This window comes from Antedon mediterranea, chromosome 4 (assembly GCF_964355755.1).
Source record: "Antedon mediterranea chromosome 4, ecAntMedi1.1, whole genome shotgun sequence".
NCBI lineage: Eukaryota > Metazoa > Echinodermata > Crinoidea > Comatulida > Antedonidae > Antedon > Antedon mediterranea.
The window spans coordinates 4,876,814-4,900,394 of record NC_092673.1 but is presented as its reverse complement, the minus strand read 5'-3'; the positions used below and the strand labels follow the sequence as shown (position 1 = coordinate 4,900,394).

General features: G+C 36.4%; 1 protein-coding gene across 1 annotated transcript; it reads right to left on the bottom strand.

The window, feature by feature from the left end:
* Positions 1 to 32: 32 nt before the first annotated feature.
* LOC140046697 (catenin alpha-2-like) lies at positions 33 to 23,478 on the bottom strand. Its single transcript, XM_072091404.1, has 18 exons — positions 23,319 to 23,478; positions 10,220 to 10,366; positions 9,862 to 10,020; positions 9,246 to 9,368; positions 8,835 to 9,014; positions 8,196 to 8,327; positions 7,727 to 7,876; positions 6,972 to 7,202; positions 6,583 to 6,712; positions 6,283 to 6,492; positions 5,347 to 5,544; positions 4,686 to 4,889; positions 4,168 to 4,380; positions 3,885 to 4,053; positions 2,881 to 3,124; positions 2,355 to 2,556; positions 741 to 969; positions 33 to 207 (listed from the first exon to the last, which is right to left on the bottom strand). Exons 1-18 carry the CDS (start codon positions 23,397 to 23,399, stop codon positions 33 to 35), a joined length of 3,177 nt encoding a protein of 1,058 aa, XP_071947505.1. The 5' UTR covers positions 23,400 to 23,478.
* Positions 23,479 to 23,581: the final 103 nt, after the last annotated feature.

The following is a 23,581-nucleotide window of genomic DNA, read 5'->3' as shown; positions in this document are numbered from 1 at the left end:
ACCTTTACTATTACTGAATCAATAAATTAAATTTAACTTGCCTTAGCCTTTAACTGCCTCTGAATTAGAAGAACTCTAGGCTGGATAGGATGATTGATATCAACTTTACCGAGTGTCTGCAACAGCATTGACATCAGTTCAGTTGATAGTTTATCAACATCTGACATTGCTTCTGTTGTTTCCTCAACCTTCATTGAGTCTTTTAGACTTAAAACAAATTATTATAAATTTATTACATATCATCATTTATTTTTACATTATTTAAACAGACATCTTTAAAAACAATACTCATGTGTGTATTATTGAACAAAAGTTATTTTATTTATATATTAAAGATGTACTGTCCCCCTAAAAAAATGTTTTTTAAATTTTTGTATGTCACATAATATTTATCCTATTTGAACAAAAATTTACCGTAAAAATCAGTAATTTAAAGCAAAAAATAGTCAAAGTGGCTGCAATCCAATGGTTTTTGGTTGAATTTAACCATTTATTTTGTCATTTTATAAATAAAAACATTTTTTTTTTTTTCGTTTTTTCTATGAAAGTGATTAACTTTATTAAAACTACAAAATAACCTATCCAAAGTCTGATTTAATCAATCTTCATTTTTCAGGTTTGTTCTTTTAATCTTAGGTAATATAACCTATATTCCTAAATACATAGGTACTTGTTATTCAACTAAGATAGGATAAGGCAAGAACGTTGCCGATTGAATATTAAAATCTAGTTCTCTTTACCCAAGGATAGCAGTCGTTGCTGTCTCCACCAATCTACCACATGCCTTTTTTATGTTCCCAGCCTCTTTCTCAATCAATTCCTGAGAGCCTGTCTGTAAGGCATCTTCCAAATTATCTGTCATTAACATTGACTTCTTATCAATGGAAGAGATCACTTGAAAAAGCTGATGATGTTTTACTGCCCACTCAAGAACTAAAAGTTCTAACTTGCTCTCTAGGCTCACATCTCCTTTAACAATGAATGTACACATACTGTTACACTGTTACACTGTCTACACTATCAAACTAGTTTGACAAAATAAGTGTGATGTGCCCAAATATAGTAGTGATATACCCAAATATAGTAGTGATATGTCCATATATGGGCACAACACATTTGTTTGTCATATAAAGTTTCATAGTGACAGAGCTTTAATATATAAATAATGAATGTTTATGAGTGTAATGGTACAGATATTGGCATGAGGTGAATGATGAAAGGTTATATCAACGAGGCAACGCCGAGTTGATATAACCTTTCGTCATTCACCAAATGCCATTATTTGTACCATTACACGAATATAAAACATTCATTATTTGTTTTATATAACATCTAAATAGATTCCTGTCATTTGAATCAAACAAAAGGTAGCCCTAGTCAACAAGAGGCCTACTGTACATTTCATTGACATTGATTAAAACAGTAACATTTGGTTTTTAATATTATATTAAATGTTATATTTATATGGATTTTATAAACACTCCTACTTTAGTGTTAATTATGTCAACAAACTCCCAAACAATCTTAGGCCTAGCAAGGCTACGCCTAGCCTAATAATAACATGCCTAGCTGGGCTAGACCTAGTAGTAGTACTACTAGCTTGGCTGAAAGGCAAAACTTCGACAGACAATTGGAACTTATCTAGGCTAATTATTGTTTTTCCAACGATTCCACGTCTTGTAGGGATGTCCCCATTAATTAATCAAAATCCTAAAAACGATCTAAAGCTAATTTGGCATTAATAAATGCCTTTTTGAATGAAATTAGTACATATATATATCTCCAAATCGTACACAAAAATCTGCTGCTGTTGCATATCTCGCAGTAGTGTTTAAAAACACAGGCAGGACAACAGGTGGCGCGCAAACGTTTTTTTTTCGTACACAATGTTTAAAAAGTATATTAACAGGCAAATATATTCTTATACAATTCTGGAATGCAAAAATTCAAGACTCAAGAAATTATAGATTTTTTGGTCATTAACAGAATTTATAGAAATAATTTGATTAAAACTGTACTGTAAATATATATGTTCCAACATATGTGGTTATTTTATTATTTATTTCTTATTTATTTCAACAGATACCACTGCAATGTTGAGCAGTCCCTGAATTTTTCACATTCACTGTCACCTGACTATCCAGTAGTTTAATAGTATCTCTATGGATACAATAAGCGTCACGAATAAAGTCCTGTCTACACTATCAAACTAGTTCACAAAAAAAGTGTGATGCGCCCAAATATGGTAGTGATATGACATATCATGTCTATATATATATATAGGAACATCACATTTTTTTGTCACATAAAGTTTTATTGTGTAGACAGGGCTTTAAAGAAGCAACATTAATTACCTTCAGCTATTGCTACTTCATTTGCAGCAGTAGAAAGCGATTTGGCAAGCCTAGTCAACTGTGTTGCTAGTGTCTGGATTATTTGTATCTGTGTGCTGTATGTTGATCGACTAGTGCGTGTCTGGTCTAGGACACGACATGATTCTATAGTTGATGTCACCGTTTGACGGAGAATCTGCATGTGGATGTCTAGTTGTTCCAACTATGAATATAAACAAATACAGCATTAGCATTAGTAACTGTATGCTTGAAATTATTTACATAAAATAATTTAAACGATGTAATAATATATATATGATAATATGGACTCTTGCCAAGACATTGTCTTACAAAAATGAAAAAACATCAAGATACTAATGGTGATATCTATCTGAATTTATTAAAATTTCTTGTACTGTATATGTAAACTGCATTAGATTCAGAATTATAAGTCCAAATTAAGCAATACTTTTTTTATACAAATACAGGTATTATTTTTACACTGTGTGATCTGTAGAGATTTTATATATTATATGATTTTACTCACCTGATGGTTCAAATTCTTGTTATCACCGGCCTTGGCAAACTTCAACGACTTGTTAACAACACTAAACCACACATTAGTGGCATCACTGATGCATTTTATGAGACTATTCATCTTATCTGTCCAATCTTCAACCATCAAATGAGCCTCTGCTTTGAATCTGTCCTCTTTTAAAAGAGATGCTTTAGCAGTTCCCATTACTTGTGGTACAAAGTCTAACAAATTCTCAGCTTGTGCCTTCATATGTCTGAAGAAAAATGAATAAACAATTAACAGGTTTGCACTATTAAAAATCTGTTACTACCAACCAACCATACACGGAAACCCTGTTGCAGATGAACGGGCGCCATTTTGGTGGAAGCACTCGACAAAAGGGACCCTTAGAGGAGTAGAAAGTTGTGTTATGTGTCGTCCACACCTCTTCCCCCATTTACATAACAGAAAGAAAACTATGAAGGCATGATCTATAACATCAGTCATGTTTGCAACATGTTAATGCAGAAAGGGCCCTCAAATACATTCAATCATGACACTGACTGCAGATGGTGGAACTTTCAGCACCCCATATACTGCAGTTTATATACCATATTGTACTGTAACCTTTTCAATAGTCACTCTCCTATAGAGGGTGTTGATACTAGAGAAAGCATGTTCGTGTGTTGGAGAGGGGATTGATAAGATGGTCGTTAATGCTCCATCTAGTTTGACCAAAAAATGTAATGTGCCCAAATATGGTTGGATTTACCCAAATATGGTAGTGATATGAAATCATCATGTGAATACAGTATATGGGCACATCACATTTTTTTTCACATAAATTTGATAGTGTAGACAGAGCTTAAAAAAAAGTCTCAAATAAATACTAGATTTTTTGGTAAGTTTATACGTCTTCTACTCCAATGATTTTGAGTCTGTTTATCCACTATACAATCACAATTGCATCATAAGGAACATATACTTAAATACAAACTTGCGTTATACCTTCCTTCACACTATATATTGCTTACCTTTTGATTTCTGTATCATTAAGTGAGTCAGCAAGTCTCAATGCTAAGTCTGTTATTAACCTGGTTTGTTCTAACACAATGTTGTTACATGCATCCACTTCAACACTGTCCATCTTATACACTGCCTTCATAAGACGAACCATCGGATGGCGAAGGTTTTTGGGCATTACTAATAAATAAAATGTTGGTCCCACATTAGTTAAAATCTTGAAAGAAATTGATATAGTTTATTTATTTTACAACAAAACATGGTTCTGTGGCAAGTCCTTCAGGGTAGACTTACATGCATATGATGCCTCTGCCTTTGTCTTAGCGGTACGGTTCATCAAGCTCATGTCTTGCATAATACCAGAGATGCTGTTTGCTACAGCAGAAGAATCAAAATCAATTGTAGAAGGTTGGACATCAACGATTCCAGAACATTTTGGAAGAGGATTGCTCAGGTAACTCTCATTGTGTTGGATTGGTCTTCGTGATGCTGGTACAACAAGTGAACCTAAATTAAATCATGTATATTACAAAATCAAATAGAAGATATCATATTTCAGAACCTTTGTGTGATTGCAATGTTCTGGTTGATCGTAAAATCAAAACATAATTTGGTTTGACCAACTAAAGTTCTGTCTACAATATCAAACTAGTTTGACAAAAAAAGTGTGATGTGCCCAAATATGGTAGTGATGTCCAAATATAGTAGTGATGACATCATCATGTCCATATATGGGCACATTACATTTTTTTTCACATAAAGTTTGATAATATAGATAGATCTTCAGAAACACATAATGTGGTGTAACATACCCTCCAGTCTTGAATGTCTATCGTCCCTCACATTACTCCTGAGAGGGCTCAGTATGTTTGGATGTGACCTAGGGTCTAAGCCTTCATGTACATCTTCAATGCACTCTAACAGTTCATTGGCCTTCTCTGCTAGCTTTGTATGCGCCGACTCCTGGTTTATGTGTTCTAGTGCATTGTTAGCTGCATCCTTCACAACTGGAATTACTAGAAAATATATTCAAAGCATAAATATAATTTTAAAAATATTATACTACGATCAAAGTATATTGATCGAAACGTCGAGAAACTCAACAGTTCTTTTCAGAACTAATACACGTGGTGTACTGCAAACTTTATATCAATATTTGATTTCGCCATGCAAACCTTCAAACAATATACAAAAACATTGTCATAAAAACAATACAGTTCTTCAACCAGCTCTTTGGCTCTCTTTAGAAAAAATATTCATCGGCTTATGGCGATCATGTCTAATCCGAGGATAAAGACAATAGACACATCAAGTGTTGTTTTATTAGTAAAGTTGATTATTGGCCACCTATGTGCAGTTAGCCCAACTTGGCCTAGCTTGTTTTTTTAAAGGTCTCCAAGAGGCTAATATTCTAAGTAGTCATGAATGAATGATGGAAGATTAAGTCAAAGAAATTGAACAGCTAAACAATACCTTTCTGCAGCTGGTTTACAAAAACTAAAACACCATTTCTGTAGACTGGGTCTTTACTGCTGTCCACTTCCTTCATTGCAACTTGTATCACACGTTTGGCCCTTCCCAGCATGCAGTTGGCAGCTTCAGAAAGAAGTTCAAGGTCTGCTATGGTTGATGCTTCACGGCATTGAGTTATATCCCCTTTGACATATGCTTCTAAATATGTAAATAAAAACAGTAATATAAATGCTTAATAGGTAGTAGTAATACTATTTTATTAAATTCTCTGAATACTTATTTAAAAAATAATTTTTATGTTGAAAATGTGTGCAGTTGGTCGCTTTCCTGTTTGTTTTTGTTTGTTTGTTTTATCTTTATACTGGGTGACCTCTTCAGTCAAAGACTGATCTCCCAGAGGGCCCAGTTGGTGATCAGTGGCTGTGTGTACTAGTACACCGAGGTAACCCCCTACTCGTCTCGAAAGATGTACTAGGTTCTTAAAAATTACACACGAGCAAGTTGTGTACACTGGACCTACGGTTTATAGTCCTTATCCGAGAAGACTCGTTCTACCACCAGAACCATGGAGTGAGTGAGCCTCGAACCCCTGCCGATGTTATGCCTACGTGATTACGGTTCCACTGTCTCACTGTAGATTGTAATTTTTGTTTTGTTTCTGTGCTGTGTTCTGGGTTGACCAACTAGCATAGGTGTTTAGCACCTGTTTGGTTTTTCCTTGCCTTTTATATTTGTTTTGTCTTCTTTGTATTGTATATAGCAGAAAATTGAATAAATAAAAATTAACATATTTAAAAAATCGTCAATTCTAGAGACCTTTTTTTATTTCAGGCCTTGGCATAGTTCCTGGATTCTGCTTCAGAGATATTTTGGCCCACAGAGGTTAACCAACTATGTCTTCCAACATTAAAGGTGTATTAGACTGCTTTCACTTACCGGTAACTTCTAGAAATCTGTTTCGGTCAATAAGTTCATCAATACAATCAACCAACTGGGACACTTCATTCTTCCACTCACGATGTATCAACTTAATATGCTGAATAGCTCTTTTATCCAACACGTCTTGTCTTACAGCAATGCATGCTGGGAGTATTTCTGGGTCAATCTGTTCCATGGTGTTCACTGCTGCCTGAATTAGCTCAACTCCTATTAAAAAAAGATTTTTTTTAAAGATATTTCAAAACAACTCAAACCATTCCTTTTACTTCTGTATTAGTGATAATATTGATAACTTACTTTTATGGTCAATGCAACTGGCAGCCATAAATGACCCAGTCTGACATACTCTGTCCAGGTGTCCAAGGAATGCAGTTTCCAATGGCTCCAAGATCTCAAGACAAATTTTCTCATCTAACTGTCCTTTTTCCTGAAAGAAAATCAAATGTATCTTTTATTTAATATACCACAGAACTAATGCATTTTTATTACATTAAGTAATGTAATATAGTTATCTTATTGTCTGGTTTAGACCATTAGTCATAATACCAATATAGACCTTCATTGCAATCCAGGCTAGGAATGAAGTTTAGGAATCTGATAGTGATGGGAATAATATATTAAAGTAAAATATGGCTAAGAAACAAGTATTTTATTTGATGAATGAATTTACAATTGCAATATCACACCTTTAGTGGAACCGTTGCTGCTTTAATAAGTCTCTCCAAAGGTTCAACAGTTTCAATGAAGGTATCTACAACTTGACAAATCAAAGCGCTCTTAATGTGTTTCTCAAGGATCAAGAAGTCTCTGGCAAATGCTTCACAATTTTGGTCATAGTCCGCCTTTAACTGCTTGAAGCCTGGGTTGTCTTGTACGTTGATACATTCTTCCTGGATTATAGTACGCTGCCTCAGAATCTGAAAATACAAAAAATGTCATGGTTACATTTTATGTTTAAAGAGGCTCAGCGAAAGATTAAAAGGAAGACCGAAAACAACATGAATGGCAAACATCAAAAAGGAAACAGAACTTTTCACATGCGGACCTATACACATGCTCAAAACGTACAGAGTGGCGAACACAAGTGAGACACGCAATGTCTAACGACGATTAGCGTTTAAGATGATGATGATATTTTATATTTGATAGATTTGTCCATTAAAGTATTGAGTTTATGGAGAATCTTTATTAAAGGTGATGGAACAATAAATACCATGCGGTATATCAAAAATAAAAATAATTTTTTTCATAAGGCTAGGGGAATTAATTATTTTGCTCTCAAAACTGGTCATCTTCCAACCCCAGATTTTAAAGCGCAAACACTTATTGTATCATATCATCTCATGGCCAACTTATGTTGTAAATGCTATTTCACATGGTCTAACTATATCAATTAATATACCCAACGCCTCATAATGCAAATTTGGTGTATGCTTTTTACCTCTTTGCAAGATTTAACTATGCCCTCTCTAAGATGTTCTTGTGGCACTGCTGAGGCTACTGCCATACTGTGTCTAACTATAGATTCAAGCAGGCAATCAAAATCTACACTCAGGTTATATCGATGCTCTGGTGACAACTCCTTCATGGCCTACAGTGAAAAGAAAGATTTAGTACATTATTTTAGTAATAAAACCATTGAAAGAAAAAGTGGCACTGTTTGGTGATTTTGTTTGGTGCCTTTTAACTAAGGTTCCTGGGTTCAAGTCAGGTCAAATAAAAGAGATAAATAAACAGTCTACTGTAATATATCTAAAGATATACAAATGTTTTTTAAAAGTTTTAAAAAGTTCAAAATGGAGTGAAAAAAAAGCTATATTGAGCTACAGCTGTACTAAAAGATTATTGCAGTCTCACTAATAACAAAAACAAGCTTATAACCGTTGCCGTATAATAATAATTAAACTAACCTTATCAATTTTAATGGCAAAATGACCTGGTTCTTCGTTTCTCTCTGGTTTCATACTTCCTGCTTTCTCCACAACATTAATAATTTCTGTCACTGCAACCATGATGTGTTTTAAAATATAATCACGGCTAGCCTATTAAAACACAATTTTATAAATACAGATTGAATACCTTTTCCATAAATGCAGTTACTATAGGCTAGGAAACGTTAATACTGCTCTAAATCAAGTTACTATATTTTAATTATGTACTGTACATGAAAAACATTTATAAATATATATTATAATTGTATGGTATCCTGACTATACTTTGCACCATACATTTCTCCATACAGTCATTGTATATTTCTATCCTAACAAAAAATTCAAAATTTTCTATCATTTGAAAGTCGACGAAAGTCAGGTCTCTGGTCCATTCTGTAATCGCCACTGATTGACTTATTCATCAGTACTTTTATGAATGGATGATTCATTGGGAACATGAATACTAGTTGATCATACCAAGTATCATAATATGATTTTACAATCAATTGGTAAAACAAAAGGTAGTGTAAAGTTAGGTACAGTAACTTGTATTTATACTCTTCTTGATTAAACAATGTCAACTACTAAAACTCAATACAACACTTAAACACCACTAACCTTGGCTTGTGAACTCTTTGGATACTTCACAAATGACTGCATGATACTGCTGAGCATGGGTGTCGCCTTCTTGAGCGTTGACATAGCAACCAGCAATCGTTGTTTAGGCTGCTGCTGTGTGAGATCTTGTTGACGTTTATCACAAAGACTTGATAATAGCATTATTGCTTCTGTAAAACCCTAAAAGCCAAACAAAGTTCTTTGACTCAGCATATGATTTTTTTTTGTCATTTACCATTTTTTAATTGTGTATTATATTTTTGATATTTTATATCTGTATTTTTAAATTATTGTTAATATTGTTAGTGTTCAGCCTTGTGCTGTGATTACGATATTTTTGAATGAATAAATTTTAAAAAAGGTGGGAGAGGGGTTCTTTTGTTTTGAATAATCCAAGCGACTTGTCTTTACCTTAAAGCTTTCTACTAAAGTCTTCATAGTCTCAACAGACTTGAGAAGGGTCAGTCTATCAATTGTCCAGTGTGCTGCACGAACTATTTTGCGCACTTCTGTATCATCTGTAATCAGCATGACCTAAAAAATATAAATTAAAAAAAAGTTTTTGAACAAAATTATTACCTTGTACTAAAAGTCTGATATTGTAAAATTAATCAATATATTATTGAAATAATATCAATTCCATCGAAAACAAAAACACTAGAACACACAAATCTTCTGAAATGCACAATGTAATCTGCAGATATCAGTTTGGATCGGCCAAAGGTGTATTTGGTTTTCTGAGAGTTGACTAAAGCTCTGTCTACACTATCAAACTTTATGTGACAAAAAAATGTGATGTGCCCCTATATAGACATGATAATGTCAAATCACTATCATATTATTTATTTATTTATTTATTTTTATATATCACTATCATATTATTTTAATGTATATCACTGCCATATTTGGGCACATAAACTAGTTTGATAGTGTAGACAGAGCTTAAGAATATGGGCCTAAAAATGTGCTGAATCTGAATCTTTTGCATTTTATTTAATTTGCCTGCGATTATTCTTATGATACACACCTTCATTGTACCTTCCAGGACATCTCTTGCAGCCTTCACCAAGTTCTCTCTTGCCCCACTATTCTCAGGCTGTGTCTGCAGGATCTGTGATGCCAGCATCATGCTATTTCCTGCAGTATCTATCATCTCACAAGCTTTTGGCATCGATTTTCTTAGCTCCTGAAAGAAGAAATGGAATTATGTTAAATCTTGAATATATCATTGTTAGGATGGTTGGCGAGGATTATCAATATTTGGTATATAGGTTATCATATGATTTAATTATTTCCCACTGCTATCAACCAGTCACCGTGTGTCTAATGGATTTTTCAAGAAAGTAAAATGACAAAAGCATACTGGTACAGGTAGGCCTACTTACTTCATCTTTTGAGTCTTTAGCAAGTCTTTGACCCACAAGCACCAACTCCTCTGTGGCTTTGCGGACGGACTGAGCATGAGAACTTAGATTTGGTAGACTTCCTGGGGTGTCTTTTGCACTTTCGTTTAAAATGATTAGCTGTGACACCTGTAAACAAGCAAAACAATTAATTATTATTAATTTTTATCTTATTGAACCATGTTTTATTAGGGTAGCCCATCCAGCTAAGCTGATAATTGGGGCCCTTGACAATACAATACATGTAAAGCACAAAAATAAATTTCATAAAAAATATAATTATAAAAAACTACTAGGCCTAGCTATGAAGATATAATTTTTCATTTTCAATAGAAAGGTTTCAGAAAATTCAACATTTTAAATTAATTGCCAGGTGAAAATACTTTTGGGATCGATCCTACATCTGTACAGTACCTGAGATTTAATTATCTTTAATTAAGGTTAGGTGTAACATGGATGTACAGTGCATATATAAAATACCGGCGTGAAGTTGGTTACTTATTCCTTATTCGATATTCAATTTTTTTTGTGAAGTTGGATCCTTATTCGACATTCACATTCACATGTATGGGGCGCAATATGTGTAATATTTTAATTAAATGATTTTATACTTACGGCTTAGATTAACTAGGGCTATGATTTATAGGGCTATAACTTCGTTATAAACGGCATGGACCGGGATGACGATACATGGGTTCGGGCTAGTAGGGTCCAGTCGTTTCAGAAAAAAACCACTTGCCCCGGTCCATGCCGTCTACCTGTCATTTTACGCCATTTTAAAACCTTACTACAATTTAACGTTTTTTAAAATAAAAAATGCAATATAACCGGATGATTTATAGGGCTATAATGACGTGATAAACGGCATGGACCGGGATGACGATACATGGATTGGGGCGAGTAGGATCTAGTCATTTCAGAAAAATACCACTTGCCCCGGTCCATGCCGTCTAGCTGCCATTTTACACCATTTTAAAACGTTACCACAATTTAAGTTTTTTTTATAAAAAAATGCAATATAACCGTATGATTTATAGGGCTATAATTACGTTATAAACGGCATGGACCGGGATGACGATACATGGGTTGGGGCTAGTAGGGTCATGTCGTTTCAGAAAAATACCACTTGCCTCGGTCCATGCCGTCTAGCTGTCATTTTACGCCATTTTAAAACGTTACTACAATTTAACGTTTTTTTAAATAAAAATTCAATATAACAGGATGATATATAGGGCTATAAATACGTTATAAACGGCATGGACCGGGATGACGATACATGGGTTGGGGCTAGTAGGGTCCAGTAGTTTAAAAAAAATACCACTTGACCCGGTCCATGCCGTCTAGCTGCCATTTCACGCCATTTTAAAACCTTACTACAATTTCACGTTTTTATAAAAATTGCAATATAACCGGATGAAATATAGGGCTATAATTACGTTATAAACGGCATGGACCGAGATGACGATACATGGGTTGGGGCGAGTAGGGTCCAGTTATTTCAGAAAAATACCTCTTACCCCGGTCCATGCCGTCTAGCTGTCATTTTACTCCATTTTAAAACGTTACTACAATTTAAGGTTTTCATAAAAAATGCAATGTAAACGTATGATGTATAGGGCTATAATTACGTTATAAACGGCATGGACCGGGATGACGATACATGGGTTGGGGCAAGTAGGGTCCAGTCAATTCAGAAAAATACCACTTGCCCCGGTCCATGCCATTTAGCTATCATTTTACGCCATTTTAAAACGTTACTACAATTTAACGGGTTTTTTTTTTATAAAAAATGCAATATAACCGAATGATTTATAGGGCTATAATTACGTTATAAACGGCATGGACCGGGATGACGATACATGGGTTGGGGCTAGTAGGGTCCAGTAGTTTCAGAAAAATACCACTTTACCCGGTCCATGCCGTCTAGCTGCCATTTCACGCCATTTTAAAACCTTACTACAATTTAACGTTTTTATAAAAAATGCAATATAACCGGATGATATATAGGGCTGTAATTACGTTATAAACGGCATGGACCGGGATGACGATACATGGGTTGGGGCGAGTAGGGTCCAGTCATTTCAGAAAAATACCTCTTACCCCGGTCCATGCCGTCTAGCTGTCATTTTACGCCATTTTAAAACGTTACTACAATTTAAGGTTTTCATAAAAAATGCAATGTAAACGTATGATGTATAGGGCTATAATTACGTTATAAACGGCATGGACCGGGATGACGATACATGGGTTGGGGCAAGTAGGGTCCAGTCAATTCAGAAAAATACCACTTGTCCCGGTCCATGCCGTCTAGCTATCATTTTACGCCATTTTAAAACGTTACTACAATTTAACGTGTTTTTTTATAAAAAAATGCAATATAACCGAATGATTTATAGGGCTATAATTACGTTATAAACGGCATGGACCGGGATGACGATACATCGGTTGGGGCAAGTAGGGTCCAGTCAATTCAGAAAAATACCACTTGCCCCGGTCCATGCCGTCTAGCTATCATTTTACGCCATTTTAAAACGTTACTACAATTTAACGTGTTTTTTTATAAAAAAATGCAATATAACCGAATGATTTATAGGGCTATAATTACGTTATAAACGGCATGGACCGGGATGACGATACATCGGTTGGGGCAAGTAGGGTCCAGTCAATTCAGAAAAATACCACTTGCCCCGGTCCATGCCGTCTAGCTATCATTTTACGCCATTTCAAAACGTTACTACAATTTAACGTTTTTTAAAATAAAAAATGCAATATAACAGGATGATATATAGGGCTATAATTACGTTATAAACGGCATGGACCGGGATAACGATACATGGGTTGGGGCGAGTAGGGTCCATTCATTTCAGAAAAATACCACTTGCCCCGGTCCATGCCGTCTAGCTGTCATTTTAAGCCATTTTAAAACGTGACTGTTACTACAATTTAACGGTTTTTTTAAATACAAAATGCAATATAACCGAATGATTTATAGGGCTATAATTACGTTATAAACGGCATGGACCGGGATGACGATACATGGGTTGGGGCTAGTAGGGTCCAGTAGTTTCAGAAAAATACCACTTGACCCGGTCCATGCCGTCTAGCTGCCATTTCACGCCATTTTAAAACCTTACTACAATTTAACGTTGTTATAAAAAATGCAATATAACCGGATGATATATAGGGCTGTAATTACGTTATAAACGGCATGGACCGGGATGACGATACATGGGTTGGGGCGAGTAGGGTCCAGTAATTTCAGAAAAATACCTCTTACCCCGGTCCATGCCGTCTAGCTGTCATTTTACGCCATTTTAAAACGTTACTACAATTTAAGGTTTTCATAAAAAATGCAATGTAAACGTATGATGTATAGGGCTATAATTACGTTATAAACGGCATGGACCGGGATGACGATACATGGGTTGGGGCAAGTAGGGTCCAGTCAATTCAGAAAAATACCACTTGCCCCGGTCCATGCCATTTAGCTATCATTTTACGCCATTTTAAAACGTTACTACAATTTAACGGTTTTTTTTTTATAAAAAATGCAATATAACCGAATGATTTATAGGGCTATAATTACGTTATAAACGGCATGGACCGGGATGACGATACATGGGTTGGGGCTAGTAGGGTCCAGTAGTTTCAGAAAAATACCACTTTACCCGGTCCATGCCGTCTAGCTGCCATTTCACGCCATTTTAAAACCTTACTACAATTTAACGTTTTTATAAAAAATGCTATATAACCGGATGATACATAGGGCTGTAATTACGTTATAAACGGCATGGACCGGGATGACGATACATGGGTTGGGGCGAGTAGGGTCCAGTCATTTCAGAAAAATACCTCTTACCCCGGTCCATGCCGTCTAGCTGTCATTTTACGCCATTTTAAAACGTTACTACAATATAAGGTTTTCATAAAAAATGCAATGTAAACGTATGATGTATAGGGCTATAATTACGTTATAAACGGCATGGACCGGGATGACGATACATGGGTTGGGGCAAGTAGGGTCCAGTCAATTCAGAAAAATACCACTTGTCCCGGTCCATGCCGTCTAGCTATCATTTTACGCCATTTTAAAACGTTACTACAATTTAACGTGTTTTTTTATAAAAAAATGCAATATAACTGAATTATTTATAGGGCTATAATTACGTTATAAACGGCATGGACCGGGATGACGATACATCGGTTGGGGCAAGTAGGGTCCAGTCAATTCAGAAAAATACCACTTGCCCCGGTCCATGCCGTCTAGCTATCATTTTACGCCATTTTAAAACGTTACTACAATTTAACGTGTTTTTTTATAAAAAAATGCTATATAACCGAATGATTTATAGGGCTATAATTACGTTATAAACGGCATGGACCGGGATGACGATACATGGGTTGGGGCAAGTAGGGTCCAGTCAATTCAGAAAAATACCACTTGCCCCGGTCCATGCCGTCTAGCTATCATTTTACGCCATTTTAAAACGCTACTACAATTTAACGGTTTTTTAAAATAAAAAATGCAATATAACCGAATGATTTATAGGGCTATAATTACGTTATAAACGGCATGGACCGGGATGACGATACATGGGTTGGGGCTAGTAGGGTCCAGTAGTTTCAGAAAAATACCACTTGACCCGGTCCATGCCGTCTAGCTGCCATTTCACGCCATTTTAAAACCTTACTACAATTTAACGTTTTTATAAAAAATGCAATATAACCGGATGATATATAGGGCTGTAATTACGTTATAAACGGCATGGACCGGGATGACGATACATGGGTTGGGGCGAGCAGGGTCCAGTCATTTCAGAAAAATACCTCTTACCCCGGTCCATGCCGTCTAGCTATCATTTTACGCCATTTTAAAACGTTACTACAATTTAACGTGTTTTTTTATAAAAAAATGCAATATAACCGAATGATTTATAGGGCTATAATTACGTTATAAACGGCATGGACCGGGATAACGATACATGGGTTGGGGCGAGTAGGGTCCATTCATTTCAGAAAAATACCACTTGCCCCGGTCCATGCCGTCTAGCTGTCATTTTAAACCATTTTAAAACGTTACTGTTACTACAATTTAACGTTTTTTTTAAATAAAAAATGCAATATAACCGAATGATTTATAGGGCTATAATTACGTTATAAACGGCATGGACCGGGATGACGATACATGGGTTGGGGCTAGTAGGGTCCAGTAGTTTCAGAAAAAACCACTTGACCCGGTCCATGCCGTCTAGCTGCCATTTCACGCCATTTTAAAACCTTACTACAATTTAACGTTTTTATAAAAAATGCAATATAACCGGATGATATATAGGGCTGTAATTACGTTATAAACGGCATGGAACGGGATGACGATACATGGGTTGGGGCGAGTAGGGTCCAGTCATTTCAGAAAAATACCTCTTACCCCGGTCCATGCCGTCTAGCTGTCATTTTACGCCATTTTAAAACGTTACTACAATTTAAGGTTTTCATAAAAAATGCAATGTAAACGTATGATGTATAGGGCTATAATTACGTTATAAACGGCATGGACCGGGATGACGATACATGGGTTGGGGCAAGTAGGGTCCAGTCAATTCAGAAAAATACCACTTGCCCCGGTCCATGCCATTTAGCTATCATTTTACGCCATTTTAAAACGTTACTACAATTTAACGGGTTTTTTTTTATAAAAAATGCAATATAACCGAATGATTTATAGGGCTATAATTACGTTATAAACGGCATGGACCGGGATGACGATACATGGGTTGGGGCTAGTAGGGTCCAGTAGTTTCAGAAAAACACCACTTGACCCGGTCCATGCCGTCTAGCTGCCATTTCACGCCATTTTAAAACCTTACTACAATTTAACGTTTTTATAAAAAATGCAATATAACCGGATGATATATAGGGCTGTAATTACGTTATAAACGGCATGGACCGGGATGACGATACATGGGTTGGGGCGAGTAGGGTCCAGTCATTTCAGAAAAATACCTCTTACCCCGGTCCATGCCGTCTAGCTGTCATTTTACGCCATTTTAAAACGTTACTACAATTTAAGGTTTTCATAAAAAATGCAATGTAAACGTATGATGTATAGGGCTATAATTACGTTATAAACGGCATGGACCGGGATGACGATACATGGGTTGGGCAAGTAGGGTCCAGTCAATTCAGAAAAATACCACTTGTCCCGGTCCATGCCGTCTAGCTATCATTTTACGCCATTTTAAAACGTTACTACAATTTAACGTGTTTTTTTATAAAAAAATGCAATATAACCGAATGATTTATAGGGCTATAATTACGTTATAAACGGCATGGACCGGGATGACGATACATGAGTTGGGGCAAGTAGGGTCCAGTCAATTCAGAAAAATACCACTTGCCCCGGTCCATGCCGTCTAGCTATCATTTTACGCCATTTTAAAACGTTACTACAATTTAACGTGTTTTTTTATAAAAAAAATGCAATATAACCGAATGATTTATAGGGCTATAATTACGTTATAAACGGCATGGACCGGGATGACGATACATGGGTTGGGGCAAGTAGGGTCCAGTCAATTCAGAAAAATACCACTTGCCCCGGTCCATGCCGTCTAGCTATCATTTTACGCCATTTTAAAACGCTACTACAATTTAACGGTTTTTTAAAATAAAAAATGCAATATAACCGAATGATTTATAGGGCTATAATTACGTTATAAACGGCATGGACCGGGATGACGATACATGGGTTGGGGCTAGTAGGGTCCAGTAGTTTCAGAAAAATACCACTTGACCCGGTCCATGCCGTCTAGCTGTCATTTTAAACCATTTTAAAACGTTACTGTTACTACAATTTAACGTTTTTTTTAAATAAAAAATGCAATATAACCGAATGATTTATAGGGCTATAATTACGTTATAAACGGCATGGACCGGGATGACGATACATGGGTTGGGGCTAGTAGGGTCCAGTAGTTTCAGAAAAATACCACTTGACCCGGTCCATGCCGTCTAGCTGCCATTTCACGCCATTTTAAAACCTTACTACAATTTAACGTTTTTATAAAAAATGCAATATAACCGGATGATATATAGGGCTGTAATTACGTTATAAACGGCATGGACCGGGATGACGATACATGGGTTGGGGCGAGCAGGGTCCAGTCATTTCAGAAAAATACCTCTTACCCCGGTCCATGCCGTCTAGCTATCATTTTACGCCATTTTAAAACGTTACTACAATTTAACGTGTTTTTTTATAAAAAAATGCAATATAACCGAATGATTTATAGGGCTATAATTACGTTATAAACGGCATGGACCGGGATGACGATACATCGGTTGGGGCAAGTAGGGTCCAGTCAATTCAGAAAAATACCACTTGCCCTGGTCCATGCCGTCTAGCTATCATTTTATGCCATTTCAAAACGTTACTACAATTTAACGTTTTTTAAAATAAAAAATGCAATATAACAGGATGATATATAGGGCTATAATTACGTTATAAACGGCATGGACCGGGATAACGATACATGGGTTGGGGCGAGTAGGGTCCATTCATTTCAGAAAAATACCACTTGCCCCGGTCCATGCCGTCTAGCTGTCATTTTAAACCATTTTAAAACGTTACTGTTACTACAATTTAACGTTTTTTTTAAATAAAAAATGCAATATAACCGAATGATTTATAGGGCTATAATTACGTTATAAACGGCATGGACCGGGATGACGATACATGGGTTGGGGCTAGTAGGGTCCAGTAGTTTCAGAAAAATACCACTTGACCCGGTCCATGCCGTCTAGCTGCCATTTCACGCCATTTTAAAACCTTACTACAATTTAACGTTTTTATAAAAAATGCAATATAACCGGATGATATATAGGGCTGTAATTACGTTATAAACGGCATGGACCGGGATGACGATACATGGGTTGGGGCGAGTAGGGTCCAGTCATTTCAGAAAAATACCTCTTACCCCGGTCCATGCCGTCTAGCTGTCATTTTACGCCATTTTAAAACGTTACTACAATTTAAGGTTTTCATAAAAAATGCAATGTAAACGTATGATGTATAGGGCTATAATTACGTTATAAACGGCATGGACCGGGATGACGATACATGGGTTGGGGCAAGTAGGGTCCAATCAATTCAGAAAAATACCACTTGTCCCGGTCCATACCGTCTAGCTATCATTTTACGCCATTTTAAAACGTTACTACAATTTAACGTGTTTTTTTATAAAAAAATGCAATATAACCGAATGATTTATAGGGCTATAATTACGTTATAAACGGCATGGACCGGGATGACGATACATGGGTTGGGGCAAGTAGGGTCCAGTCAATTCAGAAAAATACCACTTGCCCCGGTCCATGTCTTCTAGCTATCATTTTACTCCATTTTAAAACGTTACCGGTCCTACAATTTAATTTTTAAAAATAAAAAATGCAATATAACCGAATGATTTATAGGGCTATAAATACGTTATAAACGGCATGGACCGGGATGACGATACATGGGTTGGGGCTAGTAGGGTCCAGTCAATTCAGAAAAATACCACTTGCCCCGGTCCATGCCGTCTAGCTATCATTTTACGCCATTTTAAAACGTTACTACAATTTATCGTTTTTTTTTATAAAAAATGCAATATAACCGAATGATTTATAGGGCTATAATTACGTTATAAACGGCATGGACCGGGATGACGATACATGGGTTGGGGCGAGCAGGGTCCAGTCATTTCAGAAAAATACCTCTTACCCCGGTCCATGCCGTCTAGCTACCATTTTACGCCATTTTAAAACGTTACTACAATTTAAGGTTTTCATAAAAAATGCAATGTAAACGTATGATGTATAGGGCTATAATTACGTTATAAACGGCATGGACCGGGATGACGATACATGGGTTGGGGCAAGTAGGGTCCAGTCAATTCAGAAAAATACCACTTGCCCCGGTCCATGCCGTCTAGCTATCATTTTACGCCATTTTAAAACGTTACTACAATTTAACGTTTTTATTTATAAAAAATGCAATATAACCGAATGATTTATAGGGCTATAATTACGTTATAAACGGCATGGACCGGGATGACGATATATCGGTTGGGGCAAGTAGGGTCCAGTCAATTCAGAAAAATACCACTTGCCCCGGTCCATGCCGTCTAGCTATCATTTTACGCCATTTCAAAACGTTACTACAATTTAACGTTTTTTTTTAAAAAAAAATGCAATATAACAGGATGATATATAGGGCTATAATTACGTTATAAACGGCATGGACCGGGTCAAGTGGTATTTTTCTGAAACGACTGGACCCTACTAGCCCCAACCCATGTATCGTCATCCCGGTCCATGCCGTTTATAACGTAATTATAGCCCTATAAATCATTCGGTTATATTGCATTTTTTATAAAAAAACGTTAAATTGTAGTAACGTTTTAAAATGGCGTAAAATGATAGCTAGACGGCATGGACAGGGGCAAGTGGTAATTTTCTGAATTGACTGGACTCTACTTGCCCCAACCCATGTATCGTCATCCCGGTCCATGCCGTTTATAACGTAATTATAGCCCTATAAATCATACGTTTACATTGCATTTTTTATGAAAACCTTAAATTGTAGTAACGTTTTAAAATGGCGTAAAATGACAGCTAGACGGCATGGACCGGGGTAAGAGGTATTTTTCTGAAATGACTGGACCCTACTCGCCCCAACCCATGTATCGTCATCCCGGTTCATTCCGTTTATAACGTAATTATAGCCCTATATATCATCCTGTTATATTGCATTTTTTATTTAAAAAACGTTAAATTGTAGTAACGTTTTAAAATGGCGTAAAATGACAGCTAGACGGCATGGACCGGGGCAAGAGAAAATTTTCTGAAATGACTGGATCCTACTCACTCCAACCCATGTATCGTCATCCCGGTCTATGCCGTTTATAACGTAATTATAGCCTTATATATCATCCGGTTATATTGCATTTTTTATAAAAACGTTAAATTGTAGTAAGGTTTTAAAATGACGTGAAATGGCAGCTAGACGGCATGGACCGGGGCAAGTGGTATTTTTCTGAAAAGACTGGACCCTACTAGCCCCAACCCATGTATCGTCATCCCGGTCCATGCCGTTTATAACGTAATTATAGCCCTATAAATCATTCGGTTATATTGCATTTTTTATAAAAAAAAACCCGTTAAATTGTAGTAACGTTTTAAAATGGCGTAAAATGATAGCTAGACGGCATGGACCAGGGCAAGTGGTATTTTTCTGAATTGACTGGACCCTACTTGCCCCAACCCATGTATCGTCATCCCGGTCCATGCCGTTTATAACGTAATTATAGCCCTATAAATCATACGTTTACATTGCATTTTTTATGAAAACCTTAAATTGTAGTAACGTTTTAAAATGGCGTAAAATGACAGCTAGACGGCATGGACCGGGGTAAGATGTATTTTTCTTAAATCACTGGACCCTTCTCGCCCCAACCCATGTATCGTCATCCCGGTCCATGCCGTTTATAACGTAATTATAACCCTATATTTCATCCGGTTATATTGCATTTTTTTACAAACGTTAAATTGTAGTAAGGTTTTAAAATGGCGTGAAATGGCAACTAGATGGCATGGACCGGGTCAAGTGGTATTTTTCTGAAACTACTGGACCCTACTAGCCCCAACCCATGTATCGTCATCCCGGTCCATGCCGTTTATAACGTAATTATAGCCCTATAAATCATTCGGTTATATTGCATTTTTTATTTAAAAAAATTAAATTGTAGTACCGGTAACGTTTTAAAATGGCGTAAAATGACAGCTAGACGGCATGGACCGGGGCAAGTGGTATTTTTCTGAAATGACTGGACCCTACTCGCCCCAACCCATGTATCGTCATCCCGGTCCATGCCGTTTATAACGTAATTATAGCCCTATATATCATCCTGTTATATTGCATTTTTTATTTAAAAAAACCTTAAATTGTAGTAACGTTTTAAAATGGCGTAAAATGATAGCTAGACGGCATGGACCGGGGCAAGTGGTATTTTTCTGAATTGACTGGACCCTACTTGCCCCAACCCATGTATCGTCATCCCGGTCCATGCCGTTTATATCGTAATTATAGCCCTATATATCATCATGTTATATTGCATTTTTTATTTAAAAAACGTTAAATTGTAGTAACGTTTTAAAATGGCGTAAAATTACAGCTAGACGGCATGGACCGGGGCAAGAGAAAATTTTCTGAAATGACTGGATCCTACTCACTCCAACCCATGTATCGTCATCCCGGTTCATGCCGTTTATAACGTAATTATAGCCTTATATATCATCCGGTTATATTGCATTTTTTATAAAAACGTTAAATTGTAGTAAGGTTTTAAAATGACGTGAAATGGCAGCTAGACGGCATGGACCGGGGCAAGTGGTATTTTTCTGAAAAGACTGGACCCTACTAGCCCCAACCCATGTATCGTCATCCCGGTCCATGCCGTTTATAACGTAATTATAGCCCTATAAATCATTCGGTTATATTGCATTTTTTATAAAAAAAAACCCGTTAAATTGTAGTAACGTTTTAAAATGGCGTAAAATGATAGCTAGACGGCATGGACCAGGGCAAGTGGTATTTTTCTGAATTGACTGGACCCTACTTGCCCCAACCCATGTATCGTCATCCCGGTCCATGCCGTTTATAACGTAATTATAGCCCTATAAATCATACGTTTACATTGCATTTTTTATGAAAACCTTAAATTGTAGTAACGTTTTAAAATGGCGTAAAATGACAGCTAGACGGCATGGACCGGGATAAGATGTATTTTTCTTAAATCACTGGACCCTTCTCGCCCCAACCCATGTATCGTCATCCCGGTCCATGCCGTTTATAACGTAATTATAACCCTATATTTCATCCGGTTATATTGCATTTTTTTACAAACGTTAAATTGTAGTAAGGTTTTAAAATGGCGTGAAATGGCAACTAGATGGCATGGACCGGGTCAAGTGGTATTTTTCTGAAACTACTGGACCCTACTTGCCCCAACCCATGTATCGTCATCCCGGTCCATGCCGTTTATAACGTAATTATAGCCCTATAAATCATTCGGTTATATTGCATTTTTTATTTAAAAAAATTAAATTGTAGTACCGGTAACGTTTTAAAATGGCGTAAAATGACAGCTAGACGGCATGGACCGGGGCAAGTGGTATTTTTCTGAAATGACTGGACCCTACTCGCCCCAACCCATGTATCGTCATCCCGGTCCATGCCGTTTATAACGTAATTATAGCCCTATATATCATCCTGTTATATTGCATTTTTTATTTAAAAAAACCTTAAATTGTAGTAACGTTTTAAAATGGCGTAAAATGATAGCTAGACGGCATGGACCGGGGCAAGTGGTATTTTTCTGAATTGACTGGACCCTACTTGCCCCAACCCATGTATCGTCATCCCGGTCCATGCCGTTTATAACGTAATTATAGCCCTATATATCATCCTGTTATATTGCATTTTTTATTTAAAAAACGTTAAATTGTAGTAACGTTTTAAAATGGCGTAAAATGACAGCTAGACGGCATGGACCGGGGCAAGAGAAAATTTTCTGAAATGACTGGATCCTACTCACTCCAACCCATGTATCGTCATCCCGGTCTATGCCGTTTATAACGTAATTATAGCCTTATATATCATCCGGTTATATTGCATTTTTTATAAAAACGTTAAATTGTAGTAAGGTTTTAAATATAAATATAAATATAAATCATAGCCCTAGTTAATCTAAGCCGTAAGTATAAAATCATTTAATTAAAATATTACACATATTGCGCCCCATACATGTGAATGTGAATGCCGAATAAGGATCCAACTTCACAAAAAAAATTGAATATCGAATAAGGAATAAGTAACCAACTTCACGCCGGTATATAAAATACCATCTAGTTTTTAAAATATCAAGCCTAGGCCTACTCATCATGCTAAATGGTGGTGCGGCCGCTGTGGCTGTATTGCGCTGTGTGAGTGTAAACAACCAGCCTCTCTCTGTTTGACTGCTTGGCCTAGCCAAAAAATACTTACTTGAGCCGCGATAGGTGCTAAAACTCTTTCAATTGACCGCGTCTGCACCACTGATGATAGAATATTTCCCGATATATTCATTTTGAATAAAAATACTAATTAAATATTAGTTTTTAATGTGAATTCAATACAACACATTACGTGGGGTTGTCGAGGGGACGACGCGTCGGTATTTACAGCGGAACTTTATACAATAATGATGTCAAAGGTCATGTATGTTAATAAGAGGAATCCATCTGTTTTTTGTGACAAACTTTAAAACT